Source organism: Oncorhynchus mykiss, chromosome 6 (assembly GCF_013265735.2).
Source record: "Oncorhynchus mykiss isolate Arlee chromosome 6, USDA_OmykA_1.1, whole genome shotgun sequence".
Lineage (NCBI taxonomy): Eukaryota > Metazoa > Chordata > Actinopteri > Salmoniformes > Salmonidae > Oncorhynchus > Oncorhynchus mykiss.
The window spans coordinates 83,334,762-83,354,759 of NC_048570.1; the positions used below are offsets into that span (position 1 = coordinate 83,334,762).

The 19,998-nt window shown below is 43.4% G+C and overlaps 1 protein-coding gene across 1 annotated transcript; it reads left to right on the forward strand.

Annotated features, from left to right (window-relative positions):
• Nucleotides 1-10,957: 10,957 nt before the first annotated feature.
• LOC118936663 (RNA-binding protein MEX3B-like) lies at nucleotides 10,958-15,517 on the forward strand. The gene is made up of 2 exons (XM_036981206.1): nucleotides 10,958-11,757; nucleotides 12,655-15,517. The coding sequence occupies exons 1-2, from the start codon at nucleotides 11,526-11,528 to the stop codon at nucleotides 14,073-14,075; spliced, it is 1,653 nt and encodes a 550-aa protein (XP_036837101.1). The 5' UTR covers nucleotides 10,958-11,525; the 3' UTR covers nucleotides 14,076-15,517.
• Nucleotides 15,518-19,998: the final 4,481 nt, after the last annotated feature.

Sequence of the window (19,998 nt, forward strand, 5' to 3'; positions counted from 1 at the left end):
GAGGAGGGGAGAAGAGAAGAGGGGGGAGAGGAGGGGTGAGAGGAGAGAGAAGGGGAGAGGAGGGGAGAGGGGAGAAGAGGGGAGGAGAGGAGGGGAGGAGGGGAGAGGGGAGGAGAGGAGGGGAGAAGAGGGGGGAGGAGGGGGGAGAGGAGAGAGGAGGAGAGAGGAGGGGAGAGGAGGGGAGAGGGGAGGAGAGGGGAGGAGAGGGGAGGAGGGGAGGGAGTACACAATGGCAGAATACTTACCACTGTGACGGACTCTAAATTAAGAAAATCCTTGACTATGTACAGATTCAGTGAGCATAGCCTTGATAGCATTGAGAGAGGCCGCCGTAGTCAGACTATGTGCCCATTGCACACAAAATGAGGTGGAAACTGAGCTACACTTCCAAACCTCCTGCTAAATGCATGACCACATTAGAGACACATATTTCCCACAGATAACACAGACCCACAAAGAATTTGAAAACAAATTAAACATTGATAAGCTCCCATATCTGTTAGGCGAAATACCGCAGTGTGCAGTCACAGCAGCAAGGTTTGTGGCCCGTTGCCATGAGAAAGGGGAACCATTGGAGCACAAACAACATTGTAAATACAACCTATATTTATCTGTTTATTTATTTTCCCTTTCATACTTCAACTACTTGCACATTCTTACAACACTGTACATAGCCAATAATATTACATTTTAAATGTTAAACTTTTGTGATCTTAAATAAGGTTTCCCTTGTTTATTTCCCTTTTGTTTATTGTCTAGATCTTCAGTTTCTTGGCAATTTCTCGCATGGAACAGCCTTAATTTCTCATAACAAGAATAGACTGACAAGTTTCAGAAGAAAGTCTTAGTTCCTGGCTGTTTTGAGCCTGTAATCGAACCCACAAATGCTGATGCTCCAGATACTCAACTAGTCACAAGAAGGCCAGTTTTATTGCTTCTTTAATCAGCACAACTGTTTTCAGCTGTACTAACATAATTGCAAAAGGGTTTTCAAATGATCAATTAGCCTTTTAAAATTATAAACTTGGATTAGCTAACACAACGTGCCATTGGAACACAGGAGTGATGGTTGCTGATAATGGGCCTCTGTACGCCTATGTAGATATTCCATAAAAAATCAGCCGTTTCCAGGTACAATAGTCATTTACAACATTAACAATGTCTACACTGTATTTCTGATCAATTTGATGTTATTTTTGTGGACAAATAGGTGCTTTTCTTCAAAAAACAAGGACATTTCTGGCTAATCCCAAACTTTTGAAAGGTAGTTTATGTTTCCAATGCCAATAAAACCCTTTGAATTTGTAAGGACCGACGCTGGAGTTGAGAAGCAGGTACGGGGAGTCAGACAAGGAACAAGACAGGAACAGTGCCAGCACACGGGTAACAAAACGACAAACTAATGTTGATGTGGAAGCGGGGAACAGAGCTGGGGGACAGACAGATATAGGGAAGGAAATAACAGGTGATTGAGTCCAGGTAAGTCCAAATGATCGCTGATGTGCGTGACGAGGGAAGCTGGTGTGCGTAATGATGGTGGCAGATGTGAGTAATGCTTCGGAGCCCCGCCGCCCTTGAGCGCCAGGGGGGGAAGAGCGGGAGCAGGCGTGACAGAATTGAATTGAGAGAGAGTGTGTCGTTGGGAGAGAGGGGAAGTGTATTTATGAAAAAGTAAGTTAAGAGATACGGAGAGAAGGAGGAGGACGTTGGTCTGGGGATGTATTATGGATTGAGAGACTGAAGGAAGACGAGGAGACAGAGAGAGGTGGCAGTGGGGGAGAGAAGAATGAAAAATAGGGTTGGTGTTGTGGTGCATTGTGGGGCAGTTGTCCTGACCACACTGTCCAATAGCACTCTATTCCCTACATAGTGCACTAATTTTGACCTGAGCTCTATCTCACTGATGTGTACTATATAGACAATATGGTGTCATTTGGGACGCAATTCTGACTCCTGATGCGCGCTGCGTGGCTTTCAGGGCCGTCTGGCTGTCAGCCAATGACAGGCTACAGAATCAGTGCCACTTCAGTTCAGTGTGTCAGTGTGCACAGCCAGGGAAGGGAGGAGGGAGAGAGAGAGAGAGCGAAGGAGGAGGCAGACAGGGAGAGAGGAGATAGAGAGCATGAGGGAGGGAGGAGATGTAGCTAGGAAGGGAAGGATTAAGAATAGAGAGCGAGAGAGAGAGAGAGAGAGAGAGAGAGAGAGAGAGAGAGAGAGAGAGAGAGAGAGAGAGAGAAAGCGAAGGAGGCAGGCAGACAGGCAGGCATGGAGAGAAGAGAAGGGGGAAGCGGGAGGAGAGTCAAGAACCAGCATTGCATCTACCTGCAAACACAGTACTACCCTGCACCACTCCCTACTGCCACTGCAGCATTTATCAATGACATTCTCACAGAGACACAGACGAAGAAACAGCCCTTTCCCCACCCTATCATACATACAGTGTTTGGTTCTTCTATCTTATACACAATATATTACAATAATATTCAAATAATACACTGTATTCTCTTTGACAGATACAATAACATTTACAGGACATAATATGAAGCCTAATATGGAAATGCACCTCACATATTTGTATTTTATTTTGCCCGGACACATTTTATATCAGATAGAAGAGTTGAATAAATACATATTGATGAGGCAGCTGTCAAAATCTATATCGTCACCTTTCTCATCACTTCTCAGAGAGCTGTGCCTCTGGCTATCATCTCTGTGTTCCAAATGGCACCATTTTCACTATATAGTGCACTACCCTACGGGCCCTGGTGAAAAGTACTGCACTATGTAGGGAATATGGTTCCATTTGGGACACATGATATATCATCACTTCACACTGTACTTCACAACACTGTAGGCCTAAACACTATCTTGTTGTCTTGTTTTCCATTTCATTTAAGCTGTCATGTTTTTCTCCATACAAATCAATGGATAAGAAAAAATATAAAGCTTACTGTGAAATAACTAGTGTTGTATCATCTAGCATTGAGAACATAGCGATAGTACTAGAATTGCTCCTTAAATGTTTTCCTTTATGTAACCTTGAATGAGGCTAGTATGTCTGGGTCAGAGACTGGTGTCTGGTGATATGGCTGCAACGCATACACACATACACACACATACATACACACATACACACACACAGCATGTAATGCATTACAACTCAGACAGTGTTGTGTTAAGTAAAGTTGGTCATAAACTAAGGCTCTACCTATAACCTAGTTTTACTACTGCTATAACCCACGGCCATCAAATAATATTCAATTATGTCACAGCAGCATACCAGCCCTGTTTGTGTGTCTTCTGTGTGTCAGACAAAGTATCTCTGCCTGTCCATCTTTCTTCCTCTCTCTCTCTCTCTATGTATTTCTCTCTCTCTCTCTCTCTCTGTCTGTCTCTCTGCCTCTCTCTCTCTGTCTGTCTCTCTGCCTCTCTCTCTCTGTCTGTCTCTCTGCCTCTCTCTCTCTGTCTGTCTCTCTGTCTCTCTCTGTCTGTCTCTCTGCCTCTCTCTCTCTGTCTGTCTCTCTTCCTCTCTCTCTCTGTCTGTCTCTCTGCCTCTCTCTCTATCCTGTGACATAATGATTCCTCTGACGTGACGTTTCCTGTGACCTGAGGCATCTGCTGCCCTTTAATATGTAACTGCAGCCAACTGTGTCACTATGTCACTATGTCACTAAGCAGGTGGTTGAGAGGACTGATTAAGCCCTGTCCAGCTAGGTCACTCTCTCTCTCTCTCTCTCTCTCTCTGTTTAACTCTCTCTCTCTCTCTCTCTCTCTCTCTCTGTTTAACTCTCTCTCACCTATCTCTTTTTTCTGTCTATCTTTACACTATGCCTTTCTCTATTCTTTTTCTGTCCTTGTCGCACTCACCTTTTTTTCCCTCCCTCGACCCTCTCTCCTCTCTCTCTCTCTGTCAATTCAATTTCAATTAAATTCTCTCTCTCTTTCTCTCTCTTTTTATATCTTCTCTGTCCCTCTCTTTCCCCCTCTATCTCACTCTATCCCCCACCCCACCCCGCCCTCTATCTCACTCTATCCCCCACCCCCACTCTATCTCACTCTATCCCCCACCCCGCCCTCTATCAATTCAATTAAATTCAAGGGGCTTTATTGGCATGGGAAACATGTGTTAACATTGCCAAAGCAAGTGAGGTAGATAATATACAAAAGTGAAATAAACAATAAAAATTAACAGTAAACATTACACATACAGAAATCTATCCCCCCACCCCGCCCTCTATCTCACTCTACCCCCCGCCCCCACCTCTCTCTCTATACCCCCACCCTGCCCTCTCTCTCTCTATCCCCCCACCCCGCCCTCTCTCTCGCTCTCTCTCTATGCCCCCACCCCCACCCTCTCTCTCTCTCTGCAGCAATCAGCCAGTCAGCCAGTCAGTCAGACAGTGCAGTAGCTTAAAGTCCAGCCTATGTGCTACAGACAGCTCTGTTCTGGGTCAGCTTGGGCTAATCTCATCTTCCTCTCATTAAAAGACCAACGGCTAACGGCTAACAGCTAACCACCACTAAGCAGCTGGGTGGCTTTGTGTGCCGAACAGCACAGCGAATATCAGTAGCATTACCCCAGGAACTGTCTGTCTGTCTATTGGTCTATTGAGGCTAGAAAGAGGAACACAGGTGTCTTAGCTCCAGAGAGAGGGCTGAATAGGTGCAAACAAATCAACAATTCAGTTCAGTACAATATAGAATAGAAAAGAATATCACAAAGATCCCACTTATAACAAATTACAACTTGTAAAGCTTGATGAATCCTTCATAAACCCTTTTAGAAGACCTATATGTTGAAAAAATATAGACAGTACCAGTCAAAAGTTTGGACACACCTACTCATTCAAGGATTTTTCTTTATTTTTACTCTTATGTACATTGTAGAATAACAGTGAAGACATCAAAATTATGAAATAACACACATGGGATCATGTAGTAACCCAAGAAGTGTTAAACAAATCAAAATATATTTTATATTTGAGATTCTTCAAAGTAGCCACCCTTTGCCTTGATGACAGCTTTGCACACTCTTGGCATTCTCTCAACCAGCTTCATGAGGTAGTCACCTGGAATGCATTTCAATTAACATGTGTGCCTTGTTAAGTTCATTTGTGGAATTTCTTTCCTTCTTAATTCATTTGAGCCAGTTAGTTGTGTTGTGACAGGGGTGGAAATACAGAAGGTAGCCCTATTTGGTAAAAGAACAAGTCCATATTATGGAAAGAACAGCTCAAAAAAGCAAAGAGAAATGACAGTCCATCATTACTTGAAGACATGAAGGTCAGTCAATCCGGAAAAATCAAAGAGCTTTTAAAGTTTTTTCAAGTGTAGTCGCAAAAAACATCAAGCGCTATGATGAAACTGGCTCTCATGAGGACCGCCACAGGAAAGGAAGACTCAGAGTTACCTCTGGTGCAGAGGATACATTCATTAGAGTTAACTGCACCTCAGATTGCAGACCAAATGAACCCAGCAAAAAAATAAACGTCCCTTTTTCAGGAACCTGTCTTTCAAAGGTAATTCGTAAAAATCCAAATAACTTCACAGATCTTCATTGTAAAGGGTTTAAACACTGTTTCCCATTATTGTTCAATGAACCATAAACAATTAATACACATGCACCTGTGGAACGGTAGTTAAGACACTAACAGCTTACAGACGGTAGGCATTTAAGGTCACAGTTATGAAAGCTTAGGACACCAAAGAGACCTTTCTACTGACTCTGAAAAACACCAAAAGAAAGATGGTCTCTGCTCATCTGCGTGAACATGCCTTAGGCATCCTGCAAGGAGGCATGAGGACTATAGATGTGGGCAGGGAAATAAATTGCAATGCCAGTACTGTGAGACGCCTAAGACAGCGCTACAGGGAGACAGGACGGACGCAGATCTGTACATCTGAACATCACACCTGCGGGACAGGTACAGGATGACAACAACAAATGCCCGAGTCACACCAGGAACGCACAATTCCTCCATCAGTGCTCAGACTGTCCACAATAGGCTGAGAGAGGCTGGACTGAGGGCTTTTAGGCCTGTTGTAAGGCAGGTCCTCACCAGACATCACCGGCAACAATGTCGCCTATGGGCATAAACCCACCGTCGCTGGACCAGACTGGACTGGCTAAAAGTGCTCTTCACTGACAATTTGCGGTATTGTCTCACCAGGGGTGATGGTCGGATTTGCGTTTATTGTCGAAGGAATGAGCGTTACACCATAGCCTGTACACTGGAGTGGGATTGAGGTGGAGGGTCCGTCATGGTCTGGGGCAGTATGTCACAGCATCATCGGACTGAGCTTGTTGTCATTGCAAGCAATCTCAACACTGCGTTACAGGGAAGACATCCTCCTCCCTCATGTGGTACCCTTCCTGCAGGCTCATCCTGACATGACCCTCCAGCATGACAATGCCACCAGCCATACTGCTCGTTCTGTGCGTGATTTCCTGCAAGACAGGAATGTCAGTGTTCTGCCATGGCCAGCGAAGAGCCCGGATCTCAATCCCATTGAGCACGTCTAGGACTTGTTGTATTGGAGGGTGAGGGCTAGGGCTATTCCCCCCAGAAATGTCCGGGAACTTGCAGGTGCCTTGGTGGAAGAGTGGGGTAACATCTCACAGCAAGAACTGGCAAATCTGGTGCAGTTCATGAGGAGGAGATGCACTGCAGTACTTAATGCAGCTGGTGGCCACACTAGATACTGACTGTTACTTTTGATTTTGACCCCCCCCCCCCCCCTTTGTTCAAGGACACATTATTCCATGTCTGTTAGTCACATGTCTGTGGAACTTGTTCAGTTTATGTCTCAGTTGTTGAATCTTGTTATGTTAATACAAATGTTTACACATGTTAAGTTTGCTGAAAATTAACGCAGTTGAAAGTGAGGGAACGTTTCTTTATTTGCTGAGTTTAAATGCTTCACAGAGTTCAAGTTTTTATTTATTTATTTCACCTTTATTTAACCAGGTAGGCAAGTTGAGAACAACTTCAGTAACAGGCACATCTCAACATCAACTGTTCAGACGAGGCAACGTGAATCAGGCCTTCATGGTCGAATTGCTGCAATTAAACCACTACTAAATGACACCAACAATAAGAAGAGACTTGCTTGTGCGAAGAAACACGAGCAATGGACATTAGATCAGTGGAAATCTGTCCTTTGGTCTGATGAATCCAAATTTGAGATTTTTGGTTCCAACCACTGTGTCTTTGTGAGAATCAAAGTAGATGAACAGATGATCTCTACATGTTTGGTTCCCACCGTGAAGCATGGAGAAGGAGGTGTGATTGTGTGAGGGTGCTTTGCTGGTGACACTGTCTGTAATTTATTTAGAATTCAAGGTACACTTAACTAGTATGGCAACCACAGCATTATGCACGATACACCATCCTATCTGGTTTGTGCTTAGTGGGACTATCATTTGTTTTTCAACAGGACAATGACCCAAAACACACCTCCAGGCTGTGTAAGGGCTATTTGACCAAGAAGGAGAGTGATGGAGTGCTGCATTATATGACCTGGCCTCCACAATCACCCGAACTCAACCCAATTGAGATGGTTTGGGATGAGTTGGACCACAGAGTGAAGGAAAAGCAGCCAACAAGTGCCCAGCATATGTGGGAACTCTTTCAAGACTGTTGGAAAAGCATTCCAGGTGACTAGCTCATGAAGCTGGTTGAGAGAATGCAAAGCTGTCATCAAGGCAAAGTGTGGCTACTTTGAAGAATCTAAAGTATAAAATATATTTTGATTTGTTTACCACTTTTCGTGTTACATGATTCCATATGTGTTATTTCATAGTTTTGATGACTTCACTATTATTCTACAACGTAGAAAATAGTAAAAATAAAGAAAAATGAGTGGTGTGTCCAAACGTTTCACTGGTACTACTGGTATCTTAAAAGGCAACATCAAGCTACAGAGCCTATATACTATGGGTGGAAAATGAATCATGCCACATTTGGCAAAGACCAGATGTAATCACTTTTACCCTGTATATGGTCTGACTTGTATTTTTTTTGAAGCATTTGTGTCGTGCTTATGAAGACATTATGAATGCTATGTAAGCCTTTACAAATGTTTATAGTGCGACCCGTTCAGAGTCATTATTATGTGAAGACATTCAAGTTGGCCTTGGAAATGGTACATTGTCGCTACCCCAGTTTATAATGCTGCCATATTCATGATGAGGGGTATAGGTGTTTGGTGACGTTGCCCTAGACGCTGATCCTGGGTCAGGTTTGCATTTCCCCCACTGATGGTTAAGGTTACCTGAAACTGATCCTAGATCAGTTTCACCTAACCTAGGGGACTAGAGGTGAATGGGTCGACTACTGCTTTGTTTACCTAACAAACTGACATTCATGGGTAGTTTGATCCTGGGGACATACACCACATGGTGTTGTGGTAAAACAGGTTTTCTTAGTGGTAAAATATGCAGTGTGAAGTATATAAGAAACACAATGAACCACGTAGCCGCCATGTAGACTGAACAGAACACTGAAGCTCTCATCACTTTTTATCATCATGTTAATGAAGAAGCACCTTTAATTGGAATCATGTTAATGAAGAAGCACCTTTAATTGGAATCATGTTAATGAAGAAGCACCTTTAATTGGAATCATGTTAATGAAGAAGCACCTTTAATTGGATTCATGTTAATGAAGAAGCACCTTTAATTGGAATCATGTTAATGAAGAAGCACCTTTAATTGGAATCATGTTTCCCTGTTGACTGAATGTCCAGTTTGCTTTTTATTCCCTCCTTGATGGGATTGTGTTGGCAGCATAATATATTTTCTTTACCATTAAAATAGTCCGATCAGCCCATAGACCTGTACTCATACAATTCTAATCTATTTCTATGCCTATATTATTCCAGACCGTGAATGGAGCAGGTGAAAGGACAATATAATGTGTTGAAACAAACCAAATCTTATATAACTAAATTATTATTAATATACAGTAGTATGGGACTTGTGATTTCTGATAGGTGGAAAAAGCTATTATTTTAATGTAATTTTATATTCCTGTAACAATAGCTATTTCTGCCAGGTGGAAAAAGCAATTATTTTAATTTAGTTTTACATTCCATACAATAAATACACGGTCCTTTCCATATCTTCAAGTGGGTCAGATATCACGCACCACGCGTCTATAATGAAATTCCAGATGTTTTAAAGCCAGCATTCAAGCCCCCTAATACAAGACAATGTGACAATGCGACAATGCAACAAAAAAAAAAGAGTGAGGGGGTTGGATTGGGGGGGGGTTCCAATATCAAGAGGTTCCCATCCCGCGTTCTCAGGTTCGGAGCGGTTGATTTTAGCATAGCAATTGTGAGCGCAGGGTGAGGTGACAAAGGCGAGTGTTTCTCGTCTCAATGGCTCTGAATTGGTTTGAAATTTCCTTTGTTTTGAAAGAAGCGGCTCCCCCGCTGTCCCCCCTCCCCGCGGGGTCCTTGCCTGGCCAGAAAGGGCACGTTGGTCGCTGGATGCAGAAAGACCTCTCACCCGCCCCTCCTCCCTTCCCAGCTCCCCACCATGCGGCTAACGTTTACATAATGCCACGCAATAAACTGAAATATGCAAACTGACAATAGCTATTGTCATTAGGACTGTATTGTTGGATGATATAGGACCTGTAGAAAATATATATATGTGAAGCTGTTGTGTTCTGTCTCATTGCATATTTTTTTTACGGGGTGAATGATATTCTAGAATCGAAATAACACTGCGCCTTGAATTTGGGGACCTTAATCAGTAGTTTAGCTACTTTACATTTGAGTAATTTAGCAGACGCTCTTATCCAGAGCAATTATGGTTAAATTAAGGGCACAGATCTTTCACCTAATCAGCACGAACCAGCGACCTTTCGGATGCCTGCCCAACCTGCCACCTTTATGACTGTTTAGGCTATTACCATCTTAACTCAATTTCCATCATTCAAACAATAAACACTGTTAATGGACGTTTACTAGACCTGGTATAGCCTATAGCCTATAGTATTATAGGGTATCCTAGCACTAAGCTTTAATATCTGGGCCAGTAGATCTAATGATGTATTGGGTTTTCCCCTAGTTTAGGACGCGGAGTGGTAACTCTATCTTTCGCTGCGCTCTTCACTGGTGTAAACATCCTCAGAAATGAGTGGTGTTTGAACGCAACAATTAATTAATTACCTGCTAGCTGTTGGTTTCAAGTCCCAAGCAAATAGGCAGAGGGACACTGATGTCACGGAGGCAAATGCCTGTCACGATGAGCTTGCCAATTCAGTGCGAGGATGTTTCGAAAATCATTCTACAGCTACAGTTATTGTTAGTGATCATTAAATACATGTGTCATGAGTCATGATAGGCTTCAATGCCAAGAGCTGGCCGACATTTGCAGAGAGAGAAGGAGAGAGGGGGAGGGAGAGAGAGGGGTCTTGCCAGAGAAAAACAAAACAAAAAGCTCATGTCTGGGCATGCCCTGCAACACACGTTTTTATAAATGGATTTAAAAAAGCTTATCATTTGACATATGATAGTAATATAATGTCTGGGTTTTGGCCTCATAGCATTGACCACTTATAAGTAAACCATTTACATATTTTATGTTTTATATACAATTACGCGCTATGTTTTTTAAAATGATACGTCTCATTTTGACGCATAGACCTATGTGTAAATTGGGTAGTTTGCATATTTATTTTAAAAATAACAAAGCGACGCATGCAATCAGCCGACAAAAGCTTTTTTTTGATTGAAAATGTGCTATTTGACACACAAAGAAAAGCCACATGGGGATATAATAACCGCATGACCTCATTTATTTACATGCGCTTGTAATAAACATGCGGGCGCTCAGGAAGAGACCACTATTTATTGCACAGTAGGCATAAACAACAAAGCTCCTCATGAGGAAGTCGGAATATAAACGCATTTCTTTTCTTATCAAAAAAAGACTGCGTTTTGTTGTAGGGAGACAACAAAGGAGGGAGTACAGGCTATTTCTTTCAGGGACTGGGGAAGCGCTTCTGTGACCTCCCATCCACCGCGCCTGTCCAATCGGTTCCGGCTATGCAAATTCACCAAGCAGCGCCGCACCGACCCTGCCCTGGTGGGTGACGTCATTCGCACATATCCCCCAGTAGTGCTGTCTGGCTCTGCAGCAAGTCAGACAGAACAGAAAAGAGCTGAGTGTGTGAGTCCAGTTGGGAGGGGCTCTGTGAAGGAATATTACCACCGCCGGCGTTCCATCAAAGCTAACCTATAACTCTGGAATAGGCATTTCTGTGCCCTTCTCAAGGCACATTTCGGGAGTCGGGCTCATCAACAAGAAAATAGGTCCCTTTCTGGTAGGGCGGATTGCTTGCACTGATTTTGTAACTGTGAGAGGAGAAAGAAAAAAGCGCACTGATTTGCACCATTGGCTTGAAACCGGTCGGGTGCCCCATTTTCCCATCATCACTCCTTTTCCTACCCAGCTTCCGTGTTTTCCCTCTTTGTCTGCGCTCACTGCTCCAGACTGCAAAAACGCAAAGATGCCTAGCTCACTGTTCGCGGAGATGGAGAGGAATGGGAGCAACCAGGAGAACGCCCTGGACGACCAGAGAGCCCTGCAGTTAGCCCTGGACCAGCTCTCCTTGCTCGGCTTGGACAACGACGAGAACGGGCTATATGACAACGAGTCTAGCCGGAAAAAGAGTGTCAATATGACCGAATGTGTCCCTGTGCCTAGTTCGGAGCATGTAGCTGAAATCGTCGGCAGACAAGGTGAGGAGGTTACTGTATTTGCTTTTCGCTGTTTCTTTGTTAGGATACAATCTTGCAGCTATAGCCAGCAGCTGGCCAGAGTCCATGTTACACTGACTGACTGTAGGTTAGTATAGTCTGGGCGTTAGTTTGCTGTTACACATACGTGCAGAATATGGGTTTCCACCTCCCTTCCACTGCAATATGTCAGTTGTTATCCTCGGCAAAACAAAGGCAAGCGAAGGAATAGTTTGTCTGCTACGGTAGTGATCATATAGACAGGCAGCGCTCTGACGGGGAGTGTTATATTTCCACAAGGGACTCACTCCCTTTGTCATGTTATAACACTCTTGTCCCAGATAGGCTTCTGCCTCAGCCCACGACGCCAGGGATTTTTCAATCCTCGGCTGCTTTCCTCAACTGTTCCCCATTTTTAATTATAATATAGTTACACCTGGAGGCGGCTGGAACAGAACTTTATGCAATTATGCCCGGAAATTGAATCGACCAAGTAGAATTATCTATGTTCATATAATCCCAAGATACATTTTAATTAAATAAAATGTATCTTGACAGTTAGTGGATATTTCCTTTGCATTTCTCCTATCATATGCTGCTGTGCAAAGGGAAAATCATGGATTCTGCACACATCCCCCCACCCATTTACTTGTGCTATTTTTGACCTCATCTGGCATATGGACATGATAGTGTAGAGCATGTGGTTTGAATTTATCCCAGATAAGATAGGGTGAATTGTTTTTCTAGCCTTTGAAATAGCTGAGAATAAAAGCACAAACTCACACATCCCTGCTGTTTCAAGCAGCACATCGACCACATTTCCAAACCAGTCACATGATGTTTTTTGTCCCTCAACATTTTGACATGCACTTACTGTCCCCTTTTCCTGTGTGACCACAGGATGCAAAATCAAAGCCCTACGAGCCAAGACCAACACCTACATCAAGACGCCCGTGCGTGGCGAGGAGCCGGTGTTCGTGGTGACCGGGAGGAGGGAAGATGTCGCTATGGCAAGGAGAGAGATCATCTCTGCGGCTGAGCACTTCTCCATGATCCGGGCCTCCCGGAACAAGAACACAAGCATCAATGGGACAACGGGAGGTGGTACCCCGGCCCCTGGACCCCCCAACCTACCAGGCCAGACCACCATCCAAGTCCGGGTTCCTTACAGGGTTGTTGGGCTGGTCGTGGGTCCCAAGGGGGCCACCATCAAGCGCATCCAGCAGACAACCCACACCTACATCGTGACTCCCAGCCGGGACAAGGAGCCCGTGTTCGAGGTGACGGGCATGCCTGAGAACGTGGACCGTGCTCGGGAGGAGATCGAGGCCCACATCACCATGCGGACTGGTGGCCTCATTGAGCTCCAGGACGAGAACGACTTCCATGCCAATGGCACGGACGTTGGGTTTGACATTCATGGCCACCCCACCCTATGGTCCAAGCCCAGTAACCCGCAGAGCGCTGCCACCACGTCGGGACGCAAACCTTTCTCCAACTACCGCAACGACTCATCATCCTCCCTGGGCAGCGCGTCCACAGACTCCTACTTCGGCACCAACAGCGGCTCGCGCATGGCGGACTACAGCCCCCCCTCCCCGGCGCTCAGCTACACCGCCAGCAACGGCAACAACAACAACAACAACCTGAACATCAACACCAACGGGAATGGCTTTGTCTATGGTGGTGACGTCATCTCGCCCGACTGCACTGACATGACCTTCAGCGACACCTCGCCTGGGTTCAACCCCACGCCGGCCCCGCCCGGCCTCCTCTGGTCCCAGTACGAGCGGGGGATGACTCCCTCCTCCTCATCCTCCAGCTCCCCTACCTCCACCTCCTCTGCCATCTACCCATCAGCCAATGCTTCCACGAACGCCAACGGGATGGCGACGAGCCAGAGGAGGATGAACGGCGGCTGTACCCCCCAGCCCCGCCTGTCTCCGCCCCTCCAAAACAACCACGCCGGAGGACCCACCGATCACCCCCTGGCCCGGAGAGTCCGCAGCGACCCAGGAGGAGGCCCCCGGTGCTTCCACGGGTACCCCAGCTCCAATGGCATGGCCTCTCTGCCCGGGCCCCACCTCCCCGGGGTGCCCTGCGACTCCTCAGCCTCCTCTTCATCCTCTTCCTCCTCCACCAGCCGAAAGGGCAGCCGCGACTGCTCCTTGTGCTTTGAGAGCGAGGTAATTGCAGCTCTGGTGCCCTGTGGCCACAACCTGTTCTGTATGGAGTGTGCCAACCGCATCTGCCAGAGGAGTGAGCCCAAATGCCCCGTGTGCCACACAGGGGTCACTCAGGCCATACGTATATTTTCATAAGACGTTGTCTCTATGACTCTCTGACTATGATGTTATTACCAAGATGAACATTGATTACCAAGATGACCAAGTCTTTCTTGACTGACAATATTACCAAGATGACTGGGTCTTGACTACGATAGCAACAACCACAACTAAAACAAGACTCTTGTTCTGCTTGAAAGGATCCTATTGTATGGGGATATATGTTTGTGTATATACATATGTATGTATAGGAAAGCTGCAGTATCCAAAAAAGGGATAGACAACCCTCATCAGGGCTCCGTCGGAATAGTTTATAACTTACTGTAGCTTGAGGGAGAAAGATATTTTCAACATCTACAAATGCATGTTTAAAATACTCCAGCATAGTAATCAGTAGTCGTAGTAATGAATTGTACACAACATTTATGAAGTTAGGAGAAAGGCAGAAAGGTCTTGGACTGAGGTACTTAAGAGTCATTTGGTCAGACTGTTAGCAGAGAAAAGCCTTCCTGTTTCACTAATGTCGGAGGGAGACAAGTTTGTCAGGACATCGGCTTCTTAAGTTCTTGTAAGGTGAAGATACTGCAGTTTAAGGTCAGCCAACCATGTGAGGGAGTACAACAACATATCCTGCTTATATATGTATAGAATGGGAAAATATTCCATGTCGATGAAAAAGTTGTAATATTAATTACGTTAATACAGATTGAAGTATGTTATTCTTTTTTGACTTGAAAGATTATATTTCGTATTGCAAAGATGTTTACAGATATTTTTTATTTAAGTTCAGTGAACTTTTTTGTAGCTGGGTTCAAATATGTTTTATTTTTTAGTATGACCTTATGGCAATGATCACTGTATTATTTGAATATCACACAGACTGTGGGATGAAATACAAGAACCACAAGGATGTGTATTTACATTTGACAGTATTCTGTTGGGATGGACTTTTTCTAGGTTCAGCAAAAAATGTCTTTTAAATCGCTTCACCCAGCATATTTTCTATTCAGTAATATAAAGCATATTTTATTCTATATTATTACGAAATGTTGAAATGTATAAAACTTAGTAAGTCAAACAAAAAAGAACAAAAAAACATTTATGCTTTCTAAAAATTTGTATGAATTAGATTCCAGTGGGACTTACAGACTTCTGTTGCACCACTATAGTTTTAATATTTCTATTTTATTACATTTGTTTACCACTTGTTTATGTATATGTAGGTGCTGTTACTTGAGTGTAAATGTACTTTATTGAGCAAAGTTTAAGAACAAAGTATATTTTATTTTATGATAAAGGGCCTTTAACCTCGCGTCAAATACTAATGTTATATTTGCAGAGACAAGATTTGAAAATGTATCGAGAGTTTTATTTTTCTGACAGTTCTACACGATAAAGTAAAACTTAAGTAACGGTGCTACTTTGTTTAGAAAAATGATTTCTATATAAGTCCAATAAAAAAAAGGGTACATTCATGAGTTGTCTGCTTCATGTGGTGTTTATATGATGGATGTGAATGTACTACTGTTCTGATGGTTCAGTTTGTTGGAGCATGGGGCTGGCAACACCAGCCGTGTTCAGGAAGGTGAAATGTTTACAGCCTTGCAGACAGAAAGGTTACAAATAGAGCTGATTTGATTAACTTTATTATCTCACCGTGGGTTAAAATTCATTCGATCGTTTGCTTAAAAAGGAGGCAGGACATAACACACAGTACAAACATAATGAAATAGTGATCCATAATAACAGTGAACCTGATTGCAAACGCTCTACCTTACAGATATCTATCTGAGCGTTCTACACCACTACAGTACATCCTCCTGAACAGGCCTCAGTGTTCAATCAATGTCTGCATGGGTCTCACACTGAACACACACACAGATACCTTAGGTCACTTTGCGTAAAGGCATTTGCTATGCTAATGACCATATTGTTTAGCTGAAACAGACCGTGAAAGATACACTGAGAAAGGGAAGGGTCCTCCACACTGTTTCAGTTGAATGGTTTTCTGCACATTTGACCCCTCTCTCTTCCCTAATGAAGTCAGCCAGAGTGTTGGAGGGACCAACATTATTAGCTTTGGCCTAATTATTTCTCTTGAAGGCAGAGTGAAAGAGAGAGAGAAGAGGCATAAAGAGAGCAGGCAGAGAGAGCAAAAAGAGGGAGAGAGGAGGAAGACAGGAGAGAGAGGGCTGAGTGCGCTGCTCTGTCGCTAATTAGAAATCTTACTGTACTGTATGTGACCTATTCTGGTACAAATTAAGTTGCTAATAGATCACCATCTATGGCCCCTTCTAGGTCTCCTTTGTCAAACACGTCAGTCTTGAAGCTAATTTTAGTTTGTGAAGTATTTTCTTTGATTATAGAAAACATGTTTGTACCCATCATTGAGTATAAGGGTGAATAACATAGGAGTATGTTTTGTATAGGTAAACCTGTATAACATCAGAGTATGTTCGTATAGGTAGACCAGTATAACATAAGAGTATGTTCGAATAGGTAAACCTGTATAACATAGGAGTATGTTTTGTATAGGTAAACCTGTATAACATCAGAGTATGTTCGTATAGGTAGACCAGTATAACATAAGAGTATGTTCATATAGGTAAACCTGTATAACATAAGAGTATGTTCATATAGGTAAACCAGTATAACATAAGAGTATGTTCATATAGGTAAACCTGTATAACATCAGAGTATGTTCATATAGGTAGACCAGTATAACATAAGAGTATGTTCATATAGGTAAACCTGTATAACATAAGAGTATGTTCATATAGGTAAACCAGTATAACATAAGAGTATGTTCATATAGGTAAACCAGTATAACATAAGAGTATGTTCATATAGGTAGACCAGTATAACATAAGAGTATGTTCATATAGGTAAACCTGTATAACATGGGTATGTTCATATAGGTAAACCAGTATAACATAAGAGTATGTTCGAATAGGTAGACCAGTATAACGTAAGAGTATGTTTCATATAGGTAAACCAGTATAACATAAGAGTATGTTTTGTACAGGCAGACTTGTGCTGTTGTTGACAATTCCTTCAACAAGGCAAAGTGACTGGTGTGAGACTGCATGACATGAAAAAACTAGTATGAGACTGTTGAAAGGGCAAGAGAAGAAGTGAGACAGTGACACAGTACTTCTGTAGCAGTTTGCCCTCCCTCTTCATCCTCTTCCTGGTCCCGTGTCATGTGTTCAGCTCCGAAGTGAAGTTTCCCCCTAGACGCAGATCATGGATCGCTTCTCTTCCTCCAATCCTAACCTTTACCAGTAATGGGAGAAATGCATAACTGACCCAAAATTAGCGTTCAGGGGCAACTTCAACGAACTTCACCCTACAACCATGTGCTCATGTTGGAAAGACTGACGTTGGAACACATACTCGGCTGCTAGATACTACCACATTTAAGTGGAGCTAGGGAGAGAAACGGGGCTCTAATGATAAGTTTCAAATGGAAACATCCAAGCCCGGCCCGGCAGAAATTGGCCACGTAAACCATTCTATTAGGTAACAATTCCAAGCTCTGTCGAGAAAAGAGCTGACAAGTGTTTTATTCTCGAATGCAGAACACATGGGCAGGCACAGAGCAGTGCACAGACACAGTCGCTCTGGATGTTGACACGGTGGGGTTCTAACTGAACAAAAAGGTATGTCCCAAATGGCACCCTATTCCCTTTATAGTACACTACTTTTGACTCGGGAACATAAGGCTCTGGTCAAAACTAGTACAGCTATAGTCAATAGGGTGCCCGAAAAGACAGACAGTCATATGAATGCTAATAAAGACAGTGGACATTCATGTTTTGCTTTCTTTCTTCACAAATGTATGTTGTAGATTGAGAAAGTATTCTCTTGATCTGAAACAATTTAGTAAAAATGTGAGCATGCCGTCACTTACTGCTGTAGCTTCTGTGGTGACTCGGCAGGGGAAGCAGGTCATTCATTACACTATCTATTTTTAAAATGTAGCTTAGAGGCCCTCTGACTGACATGTCTGTGTTCCTGCCTCTGTTAGCAGGAGAAAGGCAGCGGAACTTGTCTAGTAGCCCTGACCTAAATGTAACTGGGTATTTAATGGACCTCCCTCTAACACGCACACACACACACACACACACATGTTTTTTTAAACTATCATTGCGGGGACCAAACAATTAATTCACATTCAAAATCTTATTTTCCATAACCCCTAACCTTAACCCTAAACCCTAACCCTAACCTAACCCAAACCCTAACCCTAACCCTAACCTAACCCAAACCCTAACCCTAACCCTAACCTAACCCAAACCCTAACTCTAACCTAACCCAAACCCTAACCCTAACCTTAACCCTAAACCCTAACCCTAACCTAACCCAAACCCTAATTCTAACCCTAAAACGAACCCCCCAAGTCTAAAATAGTTTTTCCCTTGTGGGGACTGGCAAAATGTCCCCATTGCCTGAATTTTCCTAATTTGACTTCTGGTCTTCACAAGGAGAGTAAAACCAAAAACACACAGACAATCTACATTTCTTACAGACAGACAAGAAGAAGACAAAAAGGAGGCCAGTTCGATTACCTGTCACTATCGGGACTAACTTCCACTGACCTTATCTCAACACACACACACACTCTCCCTCTCTCTCTCTCTCTCTCTCTTCCCTCTCTCTCTCTCTCTCTCTCTCTTCTCTCTCTCTCTCTCTCTCTCTCTCTCTCTCTTCTCTCTCTCTCTCTCTCTCTCTCTCTCTCTCTCTCTCTCTCTTCTCTCTCTCTCTCTCTCTCTCTCTCTCTCTCTCTTCCTCCCTCCTTTCCTGGCCCCTCTCTCCCTCTCCACTCCTTCTATCCCTCCCCCTGACTGAAGAAGTCATCAAGGACAGGCTGTATGGGGTTTTCCCTGGTAGAGAAAAGGAGTGAAAGACAGAAAGGGGGAAAGAGGGAGAGGCATGGCTAATACTTCCAACCATAGGTAATACTATGTTCTCATTTTATTACAATGTTTCCAACAACTATAGACTACAGACCAGGAGCTGAATTCACCCCCTGAATGGACAAAGCTGCTGTGAACAGTGCTCCAGGGTAAAGTTTCTAGGGTCAGCTTCCCCTCCCCCAATCCCAACCTTAACCATTATTGGGGATAATGCAAAACCGACCCAAGATCAGCATCTTGAGGCTAAGGCAACCTCAGACTACACCATAGTATACACTTTAAGGTGGACCAATGACACCATTCTGCCATGTCAACGAGTTCCCTGGCTGGAAGTCTTCTAGAGTTCACAGGTCCATTAAGATAACGTGTGATGGATGTTTCAGAGACAGCTGATAGTTAGTCAATCAGACAAAACACTGTCTGATTATAGTCTGACATGAATAATCGTACTGTGCCCCTTGACATACGCACGTACACAAAACACCTATCATACCAAAACATGTGTTATAATGACATAATAATAGGTTGAAGACTGTGCCTTGGGGTTTCTTCACTTGTATGAATCAAAGCAGTGAAATCACTATGTAGAGCATTGCCACTGAACAAGCCACAACTTATGTTTCCCTGTAAAACGCTGAGCCACATAGTGGGAGAACAGTTTAGTCATGAAAGAATGAACAGAGACCATCCGTGGGCATACATGTGCATCAAGCACAAAACATTTTTTGAGGGAAGTGATACGCATATGAACTGTTGAAGATTCTGTCCTCCTTCAGTAAGTGTAGGGATGGATGTATATGAAAGATCAATGAATAGTTTGAACATTTGTAAATAAATAAATAAATAAATAAATAAATAAATAAACACTAATATATCTTGATCAGAAAAGTTTTCAACCCCCCTAAGTCAATACATGTTATAATCACCCTTGGCAGCTATTACAGCTGTGAACCTTTCTGGGTACGTTTCTAAGAGCTTTGCACACCTGAATTGTACAATATTTGCACATTATTTAAAAAAAAAATCTTCCAGCTCTGTCC

Coding starts and splice junctions, on each gene's coding strand:
- LOC118936663 (XM_036981206.1), top strand. CDS start 11,526: ATGCCTAGCTCACTGTTCGCGGAGATGGAGAGGAATGGGAGCAACCAG. Junction 11,758..12,654: donor TGAAATCGTCGGCAGACAAG/GTGAGGAGGTTA, acceptor GTGTGACCACAG/GATGCAAAATCAAAGCCCTA.